Source organism: Uranotaenia lowii, chromosome 2, assembly GCF_029784155.1.
Source record: "Uranotaenia lowii strain MFRU-FL chromosome 2, ASM2978415v1, whole genome shotgun sequence".
In the NCBI taxonomy this organism is placed as follows: domain Eukaryota; kingdom Metazoa; phylum Arthropoda; class Insecta; order Diptera; family Culicidae; genus Uranotaenia; species Uranotaenia lowii.
In genome coordinates, this window is record NC_073692.1 from 313,120,330 (window position 1) to 313,141,343 (window position 21,014).

The 21,014-nt window shown below is 40.5% G+C and overlaps 3 protein-coding genes across 3 annotated transcripts; 2 read left to right on the forward strand and 1 right to left on the reverse strand.

Moving 5' to 3' along the window:
- The first annotated feature begins 369 nt into the window (after window positions 1-369).
- LOC129747873 (probable global transcription activator SNF2L1) lies at window positions 370-3,209 on the forward strand. The gene is made up of 2 exons (XM_055742252.1): window positions 370-1,070; window positions 1,138-3,209. Exons 1-2 carry the CDS (start codon window positions 565-567, stop codon window positions 2,879-2,881), a joined length of 2,250 nt encoding a protein of 749 aa, XP_055598227.1. The 5' UTR covers window positions 370-564; the 3' UTR covers window positions 2,882-3,209.
- A 99-nt stretch (window positions 3,210-3,308) lies between these two features.
- LOC129747874 (WD repeat-containing protein 43) lies at window positions 3,309-5,989 on the reverse strand. The gene is made up of 6 exons (XM_055742253.1): window positions 5,564-5,989; window positions 4,927-5,494; window positions 4,399-4,762; window positions 4,065-4,333; window positions 3,844-3,993; window positions 3,309-3,788 (listed from the first exon to the last, which is right to left on the reverse strand). Exons 1-6 carry the CDS (start codon window positions 5,835-5,837, stop codon window positions 3,398-3,400), a joined length of 2,016 nt encoding a protein of 671 aa, XP_055598228.1. The 5' UTR covers window positions 5,838-5,989; the 3' UTR covers window positions 3,309-3,397.
- A 5,704-nt stretch (window positions 5,990-11,693) lies between these two features.
- LOC129744748 (serine/arginine repetitive matrix protein 2-like) lies at window positions 11,694-18,511 on the forward strand. The gene is made up of 3 exons (XM_055737443.1): window positions 11,694-12,597; window positions 13,118-18,206; window positions 18,288-18,511. The coding sequence occupies exons 1-3, from the start codon at window positions 12,313-12,315 to the stop codon at window positions 18,494-18,496; spliced, it is 5,583 nt and encodes a 1,860-aa protein (XP_055593418.1). The 5' UTR covers window positions 11,694-12,312; the 3' UTR covers window positions 18,497-18,511.
- The last annotated feature ends 2,503 nt before the right edge of the window (window positions 18,512-21,014 follow it).

Below are 21,014 nucleotides of genomic sequence, written 5' to 3' on the forward strand. Positions count from 1 at the left end.
GGGGATATTATGGAATTATAAAAGTAATGGATAAGCTTTTTCATTTTACCACCAGCTAAAATTACATAACTGGTAAAAAATAACCGAAATATCGGTAATATTTACCGAATGAACTGTAGAAAGCTCATCGTTTTCGTATTCGTATTACCGTTTTTTCTGATTAACTAACATACACAACTTTTACCTACCACTCGGTATTTTTTACCGAACAACCGATTGGTTATAACGAATAATTTAATTTGTGAATGCTCGTTAACTAAAAAAATGTAATTTATATTTTAAAGACGTTTAAATCCGATTTTTCAAAACAGCTGACCAAAAATATGATGGCCAGTTCCTACAAAACTACAAAAACAAAAGATTTTAGGTACCGCTTAATTTGTTTACTGAATAGAGTTTAATTAAAAGATTCAAAAATTGTAATTTGAAAAATAGTTCATTAAAAAAAAAATAAACGGAATAACCAGCTTTCAAGCTGAACTAAGTTTTTCATGGTGTTATAAATTCATCTATGTTCTGCAGGAACACCGTCGCCATTCCACCACTCCCAGTGATGTGTTGGATATGAGCAAAGCCAGCTCGGAGAACTCCTTGCTGGAAGATAGCAATGTCGTCGTAGACAGTGTCGAACTTGCTGCTGTGCAGACTCGCCGACTGGAATACCTGGAAAGCCAGTTTAGCAACTTTTCCAAGTTCATTGAACAAAGGAATCAGCAACGGTCCGATGAAAATGCTAATGTTGTATCGCCGGAGTCGCAGAGCCGCAGCTCCCAGCGTAAGAGAAAAATCCCCAAGCGACTGTCGGATTCGGTACTGCCTCAGGACAAAGAAACTGGTAATAAGCGAGGAACACATCAAAGAGAGAGCTCAAAACTACATGCACAGGAAGTGGTTCATTTTTCCGAGTCTCCAACTTTTATAAACGGCACCATGCGCGATTACCAGATTGCCGGCCTGAATTGGCTTATCTCCCTATATGACAACGGTATGAACGGAATTTTAGCCGACGAAATGGGTTTGGGTAAAACGGTGCAATCCATTTCCATGCTAGGATTTCTACGTTATCATCGGTAGGCTTTTGGGAAAACATCTCTGCATCCAGTTTATTTGAAGACTAAACAATAAATCTCTTTACAGCAACATCAAAGGACCCCATTTGGTGATTGTTCCGCTGTCGACGATTGAAAATTGGGAGCGTGAGTTTAGGAAATTTCTACCTGAAGTCAAAGTGCTTCATGGCCACTGCTACAAGGATGGCAAGAAGGATTTCGCACATCTTTTGAAGGCGCAACGTCGTACTTGGGATGTGGTCATAACCAGTTATCAATTCTTTGTGACGCAGTCAAGCACATTTCAAAAGATTAATTTTCATTACGTGATCGTTGACGAAGCTCAACGGTGCAAAAATGAAAACACCTTGCTGCCAAAAGCGCTACGCAATACCCACTTTCGCAGTATGCTTTTCATGACGGGAACACCGATCAACAACAACTTACACGAGTTGTGGGCTATCTTGAATCTGTTGTTACCCGAATTCTTCCGCAATGCAGATGATTTCGATTCCTGGTTTAAAGTCGAAGATTGCATTGACCCGAACAAAGAAGGTGCAGCTCGATTGAAAAACATTCTCCAGCCAATCATGCTTCGACGTGTTAAGGCCGATGTCGAACTGTCACTTAAGCCTAAAATGAAGACGACAATAATGATGCCACAGACCCGTTCGATGAAGTTCTGGTCAAAGAAAATCTTAGCAAAAGATATTCAGATTCTCAAGGGCAACGGTGAGTATACCAATTGTGCTATTGCGAATGTCTATCCATTCTTAAGGGAAGCTACCTTACATCCCTATTTGATTCCGGGTGCCGAGACAGATTCGTCTATAACCGATCAAAATATAGTAGATTGTAGTTCAAGGATGATCGTACTGAATAATCTGCTGCCTAAATTGAAGCAGCGAGGGTCGAGGGTGTTAATTTTCTCGCAGTTTGTCATGATGCAGGACATCCTACATGACTACTTCGTGTGGAAAGGTTATAAATTCTTACGTCTTGATGGTCGCCTTCCACAAAATGAACGGCAACAACTGATAGACGATTTCAACGCCCCAAATTCGGAATTCTTTATTTGTATGCTGACTACACGTGCTGGCGGCGTAGGGTTGAATTTGCAATCAGCTGATACGGTTATATTCTTCGACATAGACCCAAACCCACAGCAAGATTTCCAGGCAGAAGATAGAGCTCATCGCATCGGTCAGCTCAAACAGGTTCACGTGATCCGGTTCTGTGTATTGGGTACCGTCGACGAGTATTTGTACGAAGTATCCAACCGTAAAACAGCTCTTGACAAGGCAATTATCAAAAAAAGTTTGGGTGAAGCCGAGCAGTTGACCTTCGTACGCCGTTTCTCTAAGGAATTAGACGATGCTTTCAGTCTTGATATTGATGCTGTGGATAAACAAATAGATGAGCTTTTTGAGGCGATCGACCGAGGAGAACGTTCTGCAGAAAAAAAGACTCTCTTCCAGGACCTCGTCATAAAATCGCGCACAAAGCGTTCTCGATCAGAAGAGCGAGAACTTGAAGAGATAAAAATCAATGAATATCACGATAAAACGGAAGATCCGGTTATCGATCTGAACAGTTCTGGATATACGTTCCGGCCAAGAAGAGCGAAAAAAGCTCGCTATACTTTGCCGGCTTATTTTGGCAGTGAATGTTCTGATAAAGATGATGTTCGCGTAAACGATAGGAGCAGTCCAGATTATGAGCCTGAACCCGAATCTGAGCCGGAGCCTGAAGAACCCAAACGCAAAAAACCCAAAAAAGCCGCCCGTCATACTGTGGGGCCCGATTTTAAGCAAGTCAAAGATGTTTGTTAATTCTAGTTCTCTGTTATTTTTACAAGACTGCCTACGTTTGAATGATGAAAGTGTCTGAAAAACATTTCCAATTCCTGGTCAATGTATCACTTGTTGATGGTTTTGTGTGAGTCGAGACGCTCGACTTACATTTAAGACTTAAGCTTATTTCTGGTGTAAACGTTACCAATAACGCCAATAACAATACTCATGATTGGGAGATTACATATTACCGAATATTTACCTCTGTACTATTATTACCTTACTGTGTTCCGAGTACAAACGTTATCGTTCCTTTTTACAAACTCTGTAGTATTAAAAAATGTGTTTTAATAAAAGTGCGTTACAGCATACTACTTTGTATTTTCGTTTCTGTAAAAGAAAGTCAATCCAAACAATGTGCCGGTTTGTCTAGCCGAACATCAATATTCTACAGTTAAAATGAATATTTAAATTTCATTTTTTATTTGGACAATTTTTTTTCAAGTAATCCGTATAGAAAATTTGACTGCACTATATTCCTATATTTGATGGCTACTAATCCGAAACATCCATCTCATCGTCGTCGCTGTCCTCTTCTCCGTCGTCATCGTCTTCGCCATCATCATCTGTATCGTTTTCACTCGGATTAAAATTGCCATTCTTCAACCGCACAAAACTACCTGCCAAAGCATCATCCTCGTCGCTATCATTGTCACCCTCCAAATCATCACCGGCCTCGATCTCGTTCTCTTCATCATCTTCTTCTTCCATATTGGAAGAAGATCCGCTCAGATCACCACGCTCTTTGCCAATGACCGAGTCCACATCGGAATCATCCTCCTCCTGGTGCACCAGAACGTGTGCGTTGGCCATATCGTCCGGGTTTTTGACCAGCCGCTCGGTGCGATCAATCTGACCGACTAGCAGCTGCAACCGACCACTCAACCTGGAATAGGTAAATAAATTACAATGATGTTTCGAAGCACTATGGAATAACATACTTTGACAGGGCATTGGCATGCTGCACGCGATATTCTATGATTCCCAAACAAGTTCCAAAATTGGCTAGCAGATTTTCGGATCCCAGTGCCATCAGCTGGCTGGCGTGGTTATGAATCAGCGCTTTGATCCAACATACTGCCGTTACCACACTGTTAAATTCAAAATGAAAGAGAAATGAAATTCGTCCAAAATTACGAGGAAAGTCAATCGTCAAACTTACTGCACGGTTTTCTTCTGCATCAATGCGGACAACTCGTTCAGTAGCACACTCACATACTGAGCAGGTATCCGCTCGACGGTACGGTTGACCACTTCCGGTTCCGTTTTGCTGAACACGTCCCTCAGAATAGCTGCGTCTTTACTGTGTAATCCCTGGATCAACAGGTGGGTCATATTCTTTTGGCCTGAGATAGTTCTCCCACTCGTATCCGATCCATCCTTTCCGGTCAAGGCTAGGTTCTCCAACCGTGCTTCCATTGGGATCTCCACCTATGTTTTAATAGGATGAATCAAATAATTAGATGACTCTTGACTATGAACGTTATCTTACTCACCGTTTTCAGTGTCCGCTTTCCAGCGCTAACAGGGTTCAGAAACTCTGCCGAACTTTTCTCGACGGTGGGAGTTTTCATCTTCAGGTCACGATCCCCTTCGGCCGTTTTCCGTTGCAGGGCGGCCCGAATGATAACGTTGTGCTTGACGTCACGATCGATGGGAATCGATTCAAATTTGAGGCCCAGTTCGGTGCTGCCGTAGGCAAGCAGTAGTTGATCTTGGGTGAGTGACGGCCCCGAACCGTACTCGACACTGGCGGTAAAAATCGGTAATCGATCGACGGTTCCAGCAGATCCGCTTCGAGGCGTGTCCAGTGCAATCTCGAATGTGTGACTTGGTTTGACCGGTTTGTTGATGGAAATTCTGTTCAATGGTAAACGGATTACATTTTAGTTTCTATTATCTGTTATTCGACGTAATGAAAAAGTACGCGAGAATTATTTGTAGTAAAGACTCTATAGGTCCTAAGGTACTTCTGGTGACACAAGAAATCGCGAGAAGAAACACATGGAGAATAAGCCACTTACTTGTTCAAATCCTTCGAGAAGTACTGAGCAACTCCACTACGTGAAACGGCCACCAGCTGCAGTTTGGTGCCTTCCAGCCGGGTCGAGCAATACTCCGGAGCGTCTTCCATCGTGAACATGCCCACAGGATTTCGATCCTGTCCGTCCAAATTCCAGAGCGTAATATTTCGATCATTTTGCGATCCACTCAGGGCAAAATTTGTTCCATCTTCAGTAACCAAACTACGGATCAACGTCGTAGCCGAAGTGTGTCCAATAAAACTTTTCTCAAGTGTACCCTTAGCAGTGTCCCAAAGTTTAAGTTGCTTGAAACCGGACAGAACTGTGTGAGACGCTGCTGAAGCTGGTCCAGCCGTTAAGCAGGTCAGTTTTTCAACGCCCAAATTATGCACACGTTTCTGTTCACCTTGACTCAGGACCCATTCGATGACTTTCCCATCTACTCCAGCCGTATAGAGCAAATCTTCGGCAACATCTGCGTAGATGGCCGTAATCGATCCGGAGTGTCCTGCACCCTTGAACGTTCTTTCTATCTTAGTCGAGGCCAAGCCATACAGAGCTACCCCACCTGAAAGACACCACAATCATTACCTATTGTAAACCATCGATAAAATAAATTCAGAATTCAGAAACCCACCTTTGCTAGTTCCGAAAGCGACATAATTCTGAGGCTCTCCAACGATACTGGCTCGTTTTTTCTTCTTTTTGGTGCTCGAACCCGGTCCCCCGGTGGAACCCAGCTCGATCCACACGAAACAGGTACACGGCACATTGAGATGCAAATTCGGGGTATAGATTTGGTTCAGGTTGCTCGTTTCCACATCGTAGACTACAAACTTTCCCTGTCCATTGATGAACGCAAAGTATTTCCCATCCCGGGAAAACTCCCGCGGGTACGTGGCGGCGGACATTCCTCAAGGGCTTGAGTTTAAAAGCAAATCGCGTTAGGATTTTTACGATAAATTGAATGTTGAACTGTAAATCCGGCGTTAACAAAACAGCGTGTTCAACTCGCAGAAAAAAAAATCGTTTCGGCGCTGCGGACCGCACACGAGTCTGTCACCCGCGTGTTTTTGTTTAGAAACGCAAACAAAAAATGGAGCACGTTCAGAATGATTAGAACTACTTTACACGGAGAAAATTTTTTACAAGAAAGTCTTGTACTAAAAATTTGTACCCGTTTGTTGTGAAAAATGCCTGCATGTTAAAACAGAGATATTTTTTTTTTTGTTTCGATTATAGTCGTTTTACCATCTATGGCATTCGCGACTTTATCAACGGTGCAGTTGGCGGATTGTTATTGAAAAACTTATTCGGTACATCTGTGTTCGATGTTTGCTCTTGGGCTCGAACTTGCGGACATCGGCTCAGGAGACAACAGACTGATTGTCAACTGAGCTATATGACAAACCCTTTTCAGAGATATTATGTTGAAGAAAGTAGAAATGAAATCATGTTGATTTCTTCAAACTATATTCAGTTCCATGAATTTTGAATTGAGACATCATGTTGAATTTTCAGAAAAAAAAACAATTCTAGCGTAACATTTAAAAAGGGCGAAACTAGCAGTTAGCTCGAAACGAGAAAAACGCGTTTGAAAATTCGGAACACCTTTTCAAATCCTATTTATAAAATCGACCACTTTTTGTTCAACAAAATCAAAAAATGTGCATGATATTCACTTATTGTTCGATGGTTATCAAGAACTTTAACTTTTTTCGCGTAATTTCAGAGATTTTTGAGTTTCGCCCTATTATTCACGCAGAGAAAACTTGGATTTTGATACAAAACAAAACTGACTTTGAATCAAAAAATTCATTTTTTGGAATCAAACTCTTGTTTTCTTTGAATCAATGAATTATGGTTTTGATTCAAATGAATAATTTTTGAAAGAAAGAATAATTTTTTTGAATCGAATAATTTTGGACTTTGATTTTAAAGAAATTCTTTGATTTAAAAGACATTTGTTCAATTGCATATTTCTTTTGAAATAAAGTAAATTTTCTTTTAACCAAAGAAAAATGCTTTCGAAGGAAAGGAATAATTTCTTTAAATAAAAACTTCAAACTTAGAGTTATTTTGGATTGAGCAAGAAGAATAAAACATAAAAATAGAATTGAGTTTGGCCGGTTGATTAAACATCTAAACCAGTTAATCAGAATTAGCTAAGGAGAATTCAAGATGAAGAATGGTAAGTGTATCCGTTAATAAAAAAGGGAATATTTAAGAATTTCTATAAGCGCTTGCATTGTTACAGGACCACTGCTGATTCCACCCTAAATTCAGCGGTTAGTTTATCTTCGGCCCGATCTTCAGCGGCAACTACCAGTCGGATGGCGAGGAAAGCCAGCAACGAGACTTGCTTCCGGAAGTCAGCTCACGAAGAAATGCCTCTACGCCAGACTGGTAAACTTTGTCACCGAAATTTAGGATCGGATCATTCAATTATTTATATAGTGAACAAGTGTTTTTCTTAAGTTCGTGAATAAAAAAGAATTAAAAATTTTATATTTTTCTTTTTATTATTTAAAATTCCTAATAGGAACTTCGGAACAACTGAAAATATTTCTTCCAATTGGAATAAATGAGAAAGAGTTCAATGAATAAATGCTTTTACATCTAAATCTTTGTTACATTGTAGCAAACGAAAACGACTTTGTATCAAATGAAACTGTTTTTTGTTTCAAAGGATTAGAATTTTGATTCAAAGATTTTTCAAAAGAAAAATTCTTTGAAACAAAGAAATATTCATTTGAACCAAAGGAATTTTTATTTATCCCAAAATCAAAGGAAAAAATCCTTTGTTTTTGCGGCACTTTCCTTTGAAATAAAAAATCTTTTCGCTGCGTGTTGTTTTCGATTTCAGTTACGCCTGCAAGTTTCGCCCAATTGATCGGCCGTTTTTTTTTTGGTTTTGAAGTTACGCCCTATCACCCTACACGCAAAAACTAATTAGGCCGTTTTGTCACACACGGTCAACTCAGTTACGCCTTTTGGCTCTACACGAATAGAAAAATTCACTCCATTTTGAATAGGCGTAACTTCACGTTCCAACGAAAATGCATCACCAGGAAGTTTCGCCCAATTGAATTTTATCAATTTTTTGAAAGTTTTAAGTTATTTTAAGATGAAACCGCGTTTGATAGGTAAAGTGCAACCGCGTGCATCCGGAACGACCGTTAACTCGATTTGTTTACATTTGGCAGTTTCGCCCTTTTGAAATGTTACGCTAGAATTCAAGATTTCTAGCGTAACATTTCAAAAGGGCGAAACTGCCAAATGTAAACAAATCGAGTTAACGGTCATTCCGGATGCACGCGGTTGCACTTTACCTATCAAACGCGGTTTCATCTTAAAATTACTTAAAACTTTCAAAAAATTGATAAAATTCAATTGGGCGAAACTTCTTGTTGATGCATTTTCGTTGGAACGTGAAGTTACGCCTATTCAAAATGGAGTGAATTTTTCTATTCGTGTAGAGCCAAAAGGCGTAACTGAGTTGACCGTGTGTGACAAAACGGCCTAATTAGTTTTTCCGTGTAGGATGAATGGGCGTAACTTCAAAACCAAAACAAAAACGGCCGATCAATTGGGCGAAACTTGCAGGCGTAACTGAAATCGAAAACAATAATGGGCGAAACTCGAAAATCTCTGAAATTACGCGAAAAAAGTTAAAGTTCTTGATAATTATCGAACAATAAGTGAATATAATGCACATTGTTTGATTTTGTTGAACAAAAAGTGGTCGATTTTATAAATAGGATTTGAATAGGTGTTCCGAATTTTCAAACGCGTTTTTCTCGTTTCGAGCTAACTGATAGTTTCGCCCTTTTTAAATGTTATGCTTGATTTAGTTTTGATTCTGGCTTATGAACAGGGATGCCAGGTGTTGAGGATAAAAAGTCTGGGCAATTTGAAAAAAAAGTCTGTGTATGTCTGTGCACAAGAAAGATCATAAATTTGATACCGAATTTTTTTTTTAACAATGCATGTGAGCGAGGAGCGAGCGGGGGGGGGGGGGGGGGGAAGAATTCTGTTTAATTTCGAGTTGAAAACTGTTTAAGAAACTATCTGTAACTGTAACTGTTTCCTACCACGTACCATACCGATCTTATTTAAAAAAAAAAATGTGTTTAATAAATGATTGGTCAAATATCAATCAATACAAGCGAAATTTCAGTCTAATATGGCACTTACAGATCAAATCCGATACATGAATATTGATTTCATCACTCAATTTTGAAAGTCTGTAAAATCTGGGGACTCTCAGGAAAAATCTGGGCAAAATCTGTGTCTGACCAATATCTGGACGAAGGGTTAAAAGTCTTGGTTTTACAGACAAATCTGGGCACCTGGCAACCCGAATACGAAAATATTGTAACATAACAGTTCCTGTAGTAGTTTTAAACGATTAGAAACAGTGTAAAAAAACGTTTAGAAAATGATATCTGATACCATAAAAAACATTGCACTTATCTTGAATTCCAAAACGACGGTCTGTTGAATATGGCGTTAAGTTATGTTACTGTTTAGAACTGTTAAAACGATTGTATGGAGAAACTATTCTAAAAACAGTTAGGTTAAGATAAAAAATCTGCTTATGGAAAACGTATTTTGTTTATCAAACTATAACGGTTTCAGTTTTTCTTTAAGTTCTCTTTTAACGAAACATTTACAGTAATGGTTTTTTTTACGATCTGTCATACCGTTCTTTCAACATTATTCGTACTTTTATCATAGACGTCTAGCACGCACACATTCTTAGTTTTTTGTTTACTGAATAAAAACACAGAATTTAAGATTTATAAAATAATGATTTTAATTGATCTATTCGTGACTCACAATTTAGAATTTTACACTGATAACACTATCCTCCTCCTGAAACGGAAATGGGGCCATTTAATAAGTTTCCGATAAGAGGAATGAAATGAGCATCGAGTTGCTCCAATCGTCCTGCCCGAAGATGAATATTTTGCAGGAGTTCTGGAACGCCAACGAGGTGTGTCGCGGTCGCAGGAGTTCTTAAAACCACTAACGGGGCTGGTACATCTGATAAGTAATGATTTTCGCTGCTGGAAAAGTTTTCCCCCAGAAGGGCAAAAGTTTTCAGGCGCCATTTCTCCTGTGGGTAGTTATGATCTGAAAATTAAATATTCAACCGTATTTTAAAACCTAAAAGTAAATAAAACTTATCAAACACTTACGTGATGCGTTTTTCTTTATGTTTCGCGGTGAAATATACTTTAAAAACTGAAGTTTGTTTATAAAAACGCGCTAGACCGGACTGCCGGGAAGCAATTACGAAGCAGAATTTTGCTACTGTGGACAGTGGTGCCAACCACATCGATTTTCTTTTGCATAGCAATTAATAAAATATTTAAAAAAAAATTTAAGTGTTTCTGTTGATTCTCTGCCAGTAATGTATTATCGTGATATTGAAATCATGGGATTTATGTTTTTTTCATACACATAAGCTTTATATCTCTTGAACAAAGAAATTTATTCACGAAATTAATCTCAAATCTACTCACTTTCTCAACCTTGGATTTTATGATGTCAAATGCATGATTGCAAGATAATTATGGGCCCTATTAAGAATCAGTCACGAGTCATTTAACTCGAGTGAGCCGTTTTGGTTTTACAGAAGTCGAGTCGAGTCTACTGCTTGAAAGTTAGTGGCTCAGCTGTCACGATTTACAGAGCCAAGTTTGCTTTGATCCGGTTTTTTAATTCGATCAGTTTCACTTGACTACCACAATACGACAGTGACCGGAATCGAGTCGAGTTATTCGACTCGTTTTATGTAACAGGGCCCTATGTGAAATAGAAAAAAAAACCAAGCAAGCATGAACTTTGCATACTCTTCGAAATATTTTACAAATCAAAAGATGCTTGATCCCTTTACTTAAAAAAGTATTTGAATGGGGTTGAAAACAAATATATTTTGCACATTCTTAATAAAAGATTTTTTTCATGTTTGAAGATATTTTGATAAATAAGAACTGATTTTTTGAAAAACCATATGGCACCGCTGACCCGTGTCTAAGAAAATTTTTGATGTGAATGTGACAGGTGTGACGTAAAGCATGGATGCTATGGGTAACAGTTCGAGATCATTTTGACGGTTATCGAAAAATTTAAGTAAATCGTCAGACCATTGATTCACAGTTCCAGATACCGTCACTTTTTCACATGAACGTTCATGTTTAGTTCTAATCGTTGTCGAAATAAAGTTTTAAGTAAGAGCTACGGTTACAGAGACAATCACTTTTCCAATAGACGTAGATGTATCGTATAGACTGTTTGAGATATAGTTTTTTAGTATGCGGGAACCCAGCTTATGAACCAAGTTAAACAAAATTTCGATATATTTAGGCTACAAACGATTGGTAACCATGTATTCTGTTACGGAGTTTCATTTGAACCATAAACACCATAAAATGATTTGAATTTTGGACGTGCAGCCACAGAAAGCCCGAAAGGTATATATAAGCCGGTTTCAAATTAAGATGTTAAAAAACAAACTTATAAAAATTAGGTAGAAATGTTTCTCAGTCTATAAATTATATATTAACCTTGGCCAAACGTCATCAAGAACTTTTGTGAACGCATACCCACCGAGAAAAACATTTGCCAAACAGAGATAGCTCTAAGCGTAAAGCTCCGTCTGCTAGACAGAGCTAGCGTATAAGTCGGCTTTTTCATTCCTGCGTTTCTTTCCACTGCTGCGCTGAGCTGCTGTTCGTTCGTTCGGCATCGGCATCGCCATCGCCGTCGTTTTCCGATTTCTTTCATTTCCCAAAGCACAAAGTCGCCATTTTTGTCCCATCTCTCCGGTTGGTTTGATGTGTTTTAACGAGTACGTCGTAAAGCCTTTTCTCATTCGATAGATTGGATTCCTAGTTTTCCAGTGCGAATTAGTGGTAAAAATAGGTGTTTTCTGGACCCGAAAAGTATATTTTCCCGGGGACATATATTGATACCGTAAATTGCAGATATCAGAGGTTCGATTGGAGGTGGAATTGGACGATTTTTCTGCATTTTAAATTTCACCATTTCGAGTGGGACTAGTTTTTTTTTCTTCTGTGGGCAGCCGAGAAGAAAGGGGAAGCAAAAATCATCGACGGATTGGAATCGTCAGCTACAACAACGGAAGAGCAAGAAGAAGTGGCAATCAAATAATTAGAAAAAAATTCCACCCGTGTTTGCGTGTTTGCCACAAAACTTACTTCAAAATACGATGGTGTCCATTGGGTGATGCAAAATTAGTCCAAAATCGTCCCTTGAAAGCGCGACTGGCGTACAATACTAAATTCAGGTTAATAACCGTGTAAGACCGGATTCGGAACTTAAAATCGAAGCTGCGAAGGATTTCGCCATCGGATAATGAGTGATTCCGAAGATGAGATTGTTGTCGGTCGAAGACGACGTGGCGGTGGATCTTTCGTTACAGCACCTGCTGGAGGTCCGTCGGGTGTCCGTCGATCTAGGCGTAGCACGACAGGTGCCCCTCAGCGAGCGCGACTGCTGCCGGATTATTCTGATGGAGACACTAGCAGTGATAGTGGCAGCGAAATAGAACTTCCATCCAGCAGCAGAAAGAAGGGCAAAAATATTCCACTGATGGAGGACGAAGAGGAAGGAGCGGCGGGACCAAGTGGAAAGCGTCAGGTATAACTGCAAGCTCTAGAGTTAATTTATTGCTATAATATTGGGGTTGGACTTCTATTTCGTCAGCGATTGACAATTCTTTGGGCCAAAGATACCGGTTATCTAATAGAATCGGAATGTAATAAATATCACACAAAATCCGAACGGTTTTATTCTATCGCCTTGTCATTGGTTTGTAACTATAGCTAAACAGGGGTATTGAATCAAGGTTGTTTATAAAATGTGGTCAAACATTGATTGTTATCCATTTTGATTATTACAGATTATAGCAGCGTATCTATATGAAAATTGATTATCACCTCAGTTGACATTTTAAAATTAGAGTTAATTATCTTAAAAAGCTTTATTTGAGTAATTCTAAATAATATCTTTTTGAAACTTATTATTTTCTGGGTTTTCAAGCACAAATCATTGTGTATTTATTACTATTAAAACTAGAACAAAAAAAATATAAAAAAAATATTTCATATAAAATGGCTCACAAATTTTTTGATAAACCAAATTTTCGTTTCATCAACAGGCCGGAAATGACAGCTCCGAGTGGGAGTCGGATTGGAACAGCGACGAGGAGAAGCTGCTAAAGGAGGGTGGCAAAGAGGTCGCCGTAGCGTTGGCCACCAAACTTGGCTACGCGTCCGATTGTTCCAGCAGCAGCAACGACAGCGAAAAGTGTCCGATCTGTTTGCTATCGCTGCACGATCAGGAAATCGGGGTCCCGGAGGTGTGCGAGCACATTTTCTGTGCCCCGTGTATCGAGGAGTGGTCCAAAAATGTCACTACTTGTCCGATCGATCGCAAAAATTTCGATGTCATTAATATTTTCAAAAGCGTTGATCGTAAGCAGTTGGTTCGCAAAAATCAGGTTCAGATAAAGACAGCAGAAGATGTACCGGTGCTGGAGGATCACGAACTGACTAATTGTCAGGTTTGCAATCGAACAGATCGCGAAGACACGATGCTGCTTTGCGATTCGTGCAATTTGGGCTACCACATGGAATGTCTGTCACCACCATTAACAGAAGTTCCGTCTGGTTCATGGTACTGCGATTGTTGTTTCGCGTCTGGCTCCGATGAGGACGACGAAGAGGTTCAGGATTTACTGGATGATTTAAACGAAATAGGAGGAATGCGCCCTACTCGTTTACGTAACCGTCTAAATAGTCCGCCGAGAATTGTTCGCACCCGTCAAAGCGAACGTATTCGTGCTGCTATTCTATCAAGAACCGCAACATCCGTTCGTTTGAACATCGTGGATGATGTGACTCAGCCTGGTCCATCTACTAGAAGATCTTTGGCATCGACAGCAGGAGCTTCCAGTTCGATGGCTTCGGCAAACGCACCGGCGCGTACAGTTCGCAAGCGACGAAAGCGTCGTACCAGGAGAAAGATTTTGAAAATGATTATATCAGAATATGACGTTGATAATAACGATGAAAAGTTTGCTATCAAGAGAAAGAAAATATATAAAACCTTAAAGCGTTTAAGTAAGAAACGATCTAAGCGCATAAGAACTTCTCGCAGGAAGAGCAAGAATGTCGAGATCACTCCTGGGTTGAACCCTGAAGGGTGCGAACTACAGAAACAGCGTTTTAGCACTGGGATTCCTACATTGAAGATTTTTGGAGGTGCAAATGATTTAGACTACTTTTCAGATGAAGGTGGGGATGAGGATATGAATGTTTCCGAAGGGGGACTTGGCGAGACGGCCATTCAGAACATTCGTTCTGCTCTCAGGAATCCACTGGGTCGTAGACGTGCTTTGAAAAGTGGTTTTGAACCAAGTTCCAGCAGCGGGCCAGTAGATTTGTTGGGCAGCATCATGGAGAGCCAAGAACGTTGGCATTCGCGTAGAGGTCTCGGAGATGTCAAAATTACTCCTACTGGTAAAATCTTATTTAAGGATGAAAGTCCCAAGAAAAAAGATTCTTCTGTAACCGGAATAAATCAGGCAGGCGTTGGACAGAATTCGGATGGTAACGTTAATGTACCAAAAAGCAGCAACGCTACAGCTGCGGATTCTACCAGCTCGAATGTTGGAACTAGAAGCGGAAATGACGGAGGAACCGTTGCCGGTGGATCTTCGGAACAGGCAAGCTCTAGTACAGGGGCAGGTTTCCCTCCTTCAGATAACAATGCTGACAGTTTTCCAGACTTTCCGGATATGTCAATTTTTGTAGATCTTCCACCTCCAAAAGAACAACGCGAAGAGGAGGAAAAGAAAAAGAAATCTGGTTTTGATATGTTTGACACCGATAGCCCGATTGCTGAGCGACCAGCGGCACCGGTTCAGCCTGCTCCTGAAAGCACGACGGATGATGGAGAAGTAGCTGCCGGTAGCTCAAAGAGTGCGGGAAAGTTCAAGTACACAATGACATCCGAACCGAGCAACTGTCCGAATTTTTCCGTATATTCTTCAGAAACGTTGAAATTCGCTAAAGGCGGTGATGAGCCCTACGATCCACTAGATAGTGAACAGAAAACTGACGATGAATTCGATGAAAGGGATGAAGATTTAGTACAGTTGGATGATGAAGAACCTGCTGCTCTCAAAGCCCCAGAAAGAGAAGATGAAAATATTCCCAATGGAACCGACAAGCTTCCAACAGGTTTACCAGAACATGATGCTTTCGATTCCGATTCAGACGATGAATTGAAAAAGCTAGAAGAATCTTCAACCCCTGTTGGGCCAGAGCCTGAACCAACGGCTGAACTAGAAACGTTAACCCCACCTCTCACAACTACGGTGGCAGCTGCAATGGCTACGACGTCTAGTGCCGTCACAACCATAGCCAGTTCCCAACAAGGTTCGAATGTTGTAGTTGGAGAAGCCAGCACGACAACTTCGGCTCATCCAACAAATTCAGCGCAAGGTGAAGAAGACCGAAGCTATACACCGTGCTTAGACGAAAAGTATCAAGAAGCTGCACGTCGGGAGCAAGATCGAAGTGGAACAACTCCAACAATGCCCCCGCCGTCAAAAGATGGAATCGATGGAATGGATACTGAATTAATTTCCGAAGAAGACGATGACACATTTAAAGAGGACGATCCTCAACCATCATCAAAACCTTCTTCGTCTGGAGCTAAAAAGAAAGACCACTCTTTCAAAAAGGTAACCAAACGAGGACGTGATCGGAACTATCGCGACAAAGAAGGTACTAAAAAGGATAACCGAAATGAAAACAAAGAGAACGATGGAAGACGATCCCGCAACCGCACCAGGGAACGTGAACGCGATCGTCGTCCCAGGCGTAAAGAAATCCCTCGTTACGATGTTCGCACGGTTATCGCCGAAAAACGAAATAGAGATCCTTTTGGTCGGGACGTTACACCACGACCACGTTCCAAGAGTCGAAGTCGTACACGTACCCCCGAGCGTAGACGCGAATTGTCGATATCCTTAAGCCCAGAGCCGCCCAGAAGATTCAACCGAAGACGTTCTGTTTCGCCCAGATTTAGAGGAAGAGGTAGATCAACCAGTCCGCCGCCGTTGAGAAGACACATTTCTCGTACTCCATCCCCAAGAGGTGCTCGACTGAGACCAGTCAGCAGATCTCGGTCGCCTCTGGAACCAAGACCTCGTCTGCATCCTCGTTCAGTATCACGCTCCCTTACTCCACCTCGGGCTCGAATTCCGAGATCAATTTCTAGAACGCCTAAATCGCGCACACCTTCACCGAAACCCAGACTCGGAAAACCCAAGAAGACAAAGAAGAAGAAGCGTCCCGCTTCCCTAAGCAGAAGCCGTAGTCCAAGCGAGGGTCGTACGAAGAAAAAGAGCAAAAAGGGGCGCAAGAAGAAAAACAAAAACCGCGCTGTTTCTCCCACTGGAAGTGCCGGCAAGAAAAAGAAAAGTAGAAGGCGTTCTATGTCACCGGCGATGTCTCGTTCTCGATCACCGTCTCCATCTATCCTTGCAGCTCAGACAACCGGTGTGTTGACCGAACGATTCGCTAAAGTTCGTCAACAAAACTCCTGGACTCCTCCGCCACCGGTTAGATCCAAAACTAACGGCACCAATCTAACGGTGATATTAACGAATGAGGAAGCTTTGGCTAAGCAAGCGAAAGAACGTGAACGGAAACGCAAAGAAGCCCGTCGCCGAGACCGAGCACGAGACAAAAATCTACCTTCAAAGGAAGTATTTACATCCGGTGATAATATATTAGTTAGTGTTAGTTTTAACGATAAGAATTTGAATAAGGAAAATCAAGCAACCGAAGCAGATTCGGCAGCTGCGGCTGCAGCGAGTCAAAAAAGATTGAAAGATTTAGCCAAGAAGAGAGCTGAAGCCGAAAAGGCTAAGCGTAAGCGCTTGGAGCGTCTCAGAAAGACCCGTGGAGAAGCCCCCAAACCATTAGTCATCATTGATCTCGAGAGATCACCATTCCGAGTTATGACTCCTTCTCCAAAAGCAGTCATCATACTAAGCGATAGCGATGGCGAAAAAGACAAAGATCGTCGGGAAGCAGATGTTAATCGTACTGGCGGTGGAAACAATCAACAGATGAACGCAGAATCTGCCACCAATGGACCATCGTCAACGATGCGAAAATCTCCTGCCGAACGCCACGAAGAGGACATGTTTGGTCCCAAAACACCACCTGGTTTCCCCAGCCAGCCTCAACCAACACAAAGCAAAACTCAAGCGCCAAAGTTCACTATGCAGGTCAAATCAAAACAATCCAATATTCGTCCTATGAATCTCCTTTACGATCCCGGTGATCTAGATGGAGGCAAAACACCTGAACGTATGGACAATGCTGAAAGCTCCAACATGAATTATAACATGGTCGGTCCAAACACCCCTCCTGAACCAGCCCCTCAATCTCCGTCTCCAGATGTTTACGATCCATTTGAGCCAACTAAATCTCCATCGCCCTCACCACCTCGTCGGGATAATGTTTCTATTGAACGGCTTTCGGACCTTGATGATGCCGTGCTGCCCTCTAGCAGCGGAAAGATAGACGGTCCCGATTCCGGCACAGGAAACGATCTTAAAGCTGATTCACAGAATCAAGATGACGGAATGAATGGTGAACCTGAACCTCCACGTGGCAACAAAATAACCATCATTAGCAACATCATCCTTAGCCAAGCGAACAACAATAGTAGTCAGCAAGGCGTTGTCAGCGGTTCAGGCGTTTCCGCTAGCCAAAACAACACTGGCGATGATTCCGATGTCATCTTTGACGATTTCGTGTCCTCTTCAGCTCCTGCTCCTAGCAACAATACCGGCTATAACAACACGTCCAGCTCCAATCCTATCAAATCGTATAGCACGGCTCCCGCAAACTCCTCGAGCCTCATTTCAAAACTACCACTGCCACCGGGTGCTAGCGCTGCCGGGCAAAAGTTTGGCGACTTTATCAATCCAACCGACTCACCATATTCGCCGGGTGCAAGCGATTTCGACGATCTGTTCGAGGCAGGGGCGATGGAGTCTCCGCCGGGTCCCCCTACCAAACAATCGTACAAACCAACCAAGATTGTGTCGAAGGGGGCTAAAAAGGCTGGTGCCGTTGGTACCTTCGATAACTTGTTCGGTAGCTCTCCTGCCAACAACAACTTCAAACGGTCCAAGAAGGGGCACAAGCGAAGAGGGAAAGGTTAGTTGCAAACAATAACTTAAAAAGTTAATTTATTGTCTAATCTTCATTTTGTTTTTATTTTTATTTTTTATTTTACAGGTAAACCTAAAGGAGACGACGATGAAGATTTATCAAAGTTGTCCGCCAAAGAAAGGGTAAGCTGCAGTTTGTATTTACATTTAAGAAGGTATTTGCGGTTTAATTTGAAAGTGGAATACTTTCTTTTAAACTTCATTCTAATATCATATATTAGCACACTTAGAGTATCAGCAGCGGTCAGGTGTCAAAGCTATAACACTCCGTTTTGACACTTCGACGGCGCACCGCAAGGTTTCAAACCAGGTGTTATCTTGCTCCTGAGTGTTATAAAAGCGAGCCAGAAGTCAAATATGAGTACCGACCAGCTCCTGATTTGACAGGTGCTAAAGTGTCTAGGGAAAATTTACAAAAGAAAATAGCAACAAACAACAACAAAACCTATAGGTGCATCACCAGTGGTAAAAATGGAAAAAGTTTAGCACTTTCCGGTGCGTACTTATGTATAATTTTTTAAGATTTGATTTGTCCGATCAGTCGACCTGTTAAATTATACGTGTACAAGTAGCATTAGCATAGTCACACGCAAAATTTGAGGAAAATCGGACCACTAAACGTGTTTGGCCACTCTTTTGTATTTTTTAATGAGCCAAGAGTCGGTCCTTTTCCAAAGGGATGGTTGTTTAATATAATAGCTCATCTATTAAAAATTGACTTGAATAATTAACTTGATCGAAGGTTTTTATCCAAATTTGTTATTGAGCAAGAGTTGGTCCTTTTCAAATGGAATGGTTGTTTTTTTTAATAACTCATCTATTAAAAACCACATTTTAAGTCAGATAATTTTAAAGTGGAGGTTGACTAAATCGAAAAATCGTTCATAAATTACCGGACATTTCCTGTCTGCTACAATATTCTTTGACGTTAAACATCAAACTGTATTTTCGAACAAGTTTGTATAGAAATACAACAAAAATAAGTAATTCTGAACTTTGAAAATCAATTATTTAAATTATCGGACCATCAGACCTTAACTTCATGGTGGTATGGTGACTTAACTGGTCTTCCAAGTCAAAATATTTAAAAACGATGCCAAAAACGAAAGAAACGATTTTTTATTTTAAAACAGACGCCGACATAGCTGATTAAGGCTTTGAAGATCGAATAAATCCGGAAATTTTAAATTTGTATACTGCCGTTCTAAATAAGATTGTACCATGGGAACGAAAGGTGCAGTTGAGAATAACGCGATTGAAATTTATACAACATTTTCAGTTTTTCGCATAAATTAAGATTTTACCGACATTTTAATCGTATGTAGTAAATAGTTCAAATTGATAAATTTACAATGTACCATCTACCGCCCAGTTAAGCGGTTTTTCAACTTCAAACATGTGTAATAAAAAAACGACGGCAGATTTTTATTTGCTTTCTTTTCCCATACATCTCAAAACTGCTCTACTATCAATAAAAAATTTAGTGGAATGCGAAAAATGTACGCTATTCAAAATAATTAACTAAACTTGGGGGAGTTCAACTGGTCCTATTATCGCCCACTCGGTCTTTTCCGTTACCGATACTGTTTACTTTAAGAAAAACTATCGTAACAACACGGAACAGGTTCTTTTTAGTATTTTTCATGTAAGGAGCTGTCAAAACCATATTTTGGATCTTGAGAGAATACATTTTGTGAAATTTTTCCCGTATATTTTGTACAAATTTAACAAAGTGCGTTGACTGACAAAATGATGATTCCCGGCAAACAGCCTCAAGTAACCGTTTACTTTGTTCGATAAAACATCATTTTCTAACATAATCAAACTAAATGCTACTTAAAATTTACACATTTGACACAATATATGCGTTAAAAACAAAGAAATTGTGCGTGACCGGTCATTAGGAACAAACACTTTGGTTTACATACCAATTAACGCCCAACACTTAACGCTCCAAAAAACAACAACTATTGAAAAAAATCGAAAACTTTCCAATGCAAATCTATTCTACGAAAATAAAACTATCGTTTCAAGTCGATTTTAGATCAAATATGTACTTTAGAGGAAACAAAAACCCTTTTTGCATCAGGAGCACATGAATGCTCAGTTCGTTAACAGGCGTCGAATTTAATAATTTGACCGGAAACGAAAAACCAAATATTTGATTTCTGGGTAGCGTTAGCATAATTGAGTTATGTTTTTCCAGTGAAATGGTCGAAAAATGAACACAGAATAGAAGTCTTATTTTTGGGAAAAACATCCCTCTTTTTTCGAAATACACATAAAAGGGTGATTTTGGGCGGTAAATGGTGACTGGGCGGTGAATGGCTACTTGATGGTAATCTGCCGAAAAAGTTACGTTTTTTTACAATACCCTGGAAGCTACAGCATAAAATGCTTCGTGTGTCATCATTGCGTAGAATTTGACGCATACGGATACGTGTTTCTACGCAAAGCTTTCACACGGCTATGCTTTTTTTTATGTCTCTTTTTAAGATTTGTTAAAGGACGCACTTTGGGCAGTGGGAAAGAGAGACTTGTTCTGGTTGGAGGTAGTAGATACTTGGAATACTTTATTTCCTATCTTAACATCCTATTTATTGTAAAACCATCCTTAATTTTGTGCACCTATGTTGTTGTTTGTCCCATCGATTGCTACAATGAGACAAATCTCAACACTCCTTTTAACATACACATTCGCAGTCTCCTTACTGCTCTCGGCGGCTCCTCCTGAAGATGCTCGACAACCTTCACTTGGCTTTCCAGTTCGACGACCTTCTATGGCACCGACTTG

Coding starts and splice junctions, on each gene's coding strand:
- LOC129744748 (XM_055737443.1), top strand. CDS start 12,313: ATGAGTGATTCCGAAGATGAGATTGTTGTCGGTCGAAGACGACGTGGC. Junction 12,598..13,117: donor GACCAAGTGGAAAGCGTCAG/GTATAACTGCAA, acceptor TTTCATCAACAG/GCCGGAAATGACAGCTCCGA. Junction 18,207..18,287: donor GCACAAGCGAAGAGGGAAAG/GTTAGTTGCAAA, acceptor TTTATTTTACAG/GTAAACCTAAAGGAGACGAC.
- LOC129747874 (XM_055742253.1), bottom strand. CDS start 5,837: ATGTCCGCCGCCACGTACCCGCGGGAGTTTTCCCGGGATGGGAAATAC. Junction 5,495..5,563: donor CGCTTTCGGAACTAGCAAAG/GTGGGTTTCTGA, acceptor GGTGTCTTTCAG/GTGGGGTAGCTCTGTATGGC. Junction 4,763..4,926: donor TTCTCGAAGGATTTGAACAA/GTAAGTGGCTTA, acceptor ACCATTGAACAG/AATTTCCATCAACAAACCGG.
- LOC129747873 (XM_055742252.1), top strand. CDS start 565: ATGAGCAAAGCCAGCTCGGAGAACTCCTTGCTGGAAGATAGCAATGTC. Junction 1,071..1,137: donor GGATTTCTACGTTATCATCG/GTAGGCTTTTGG, acceptor ATCTCTTTACAG/CAACATCAAAGGACCCCATT.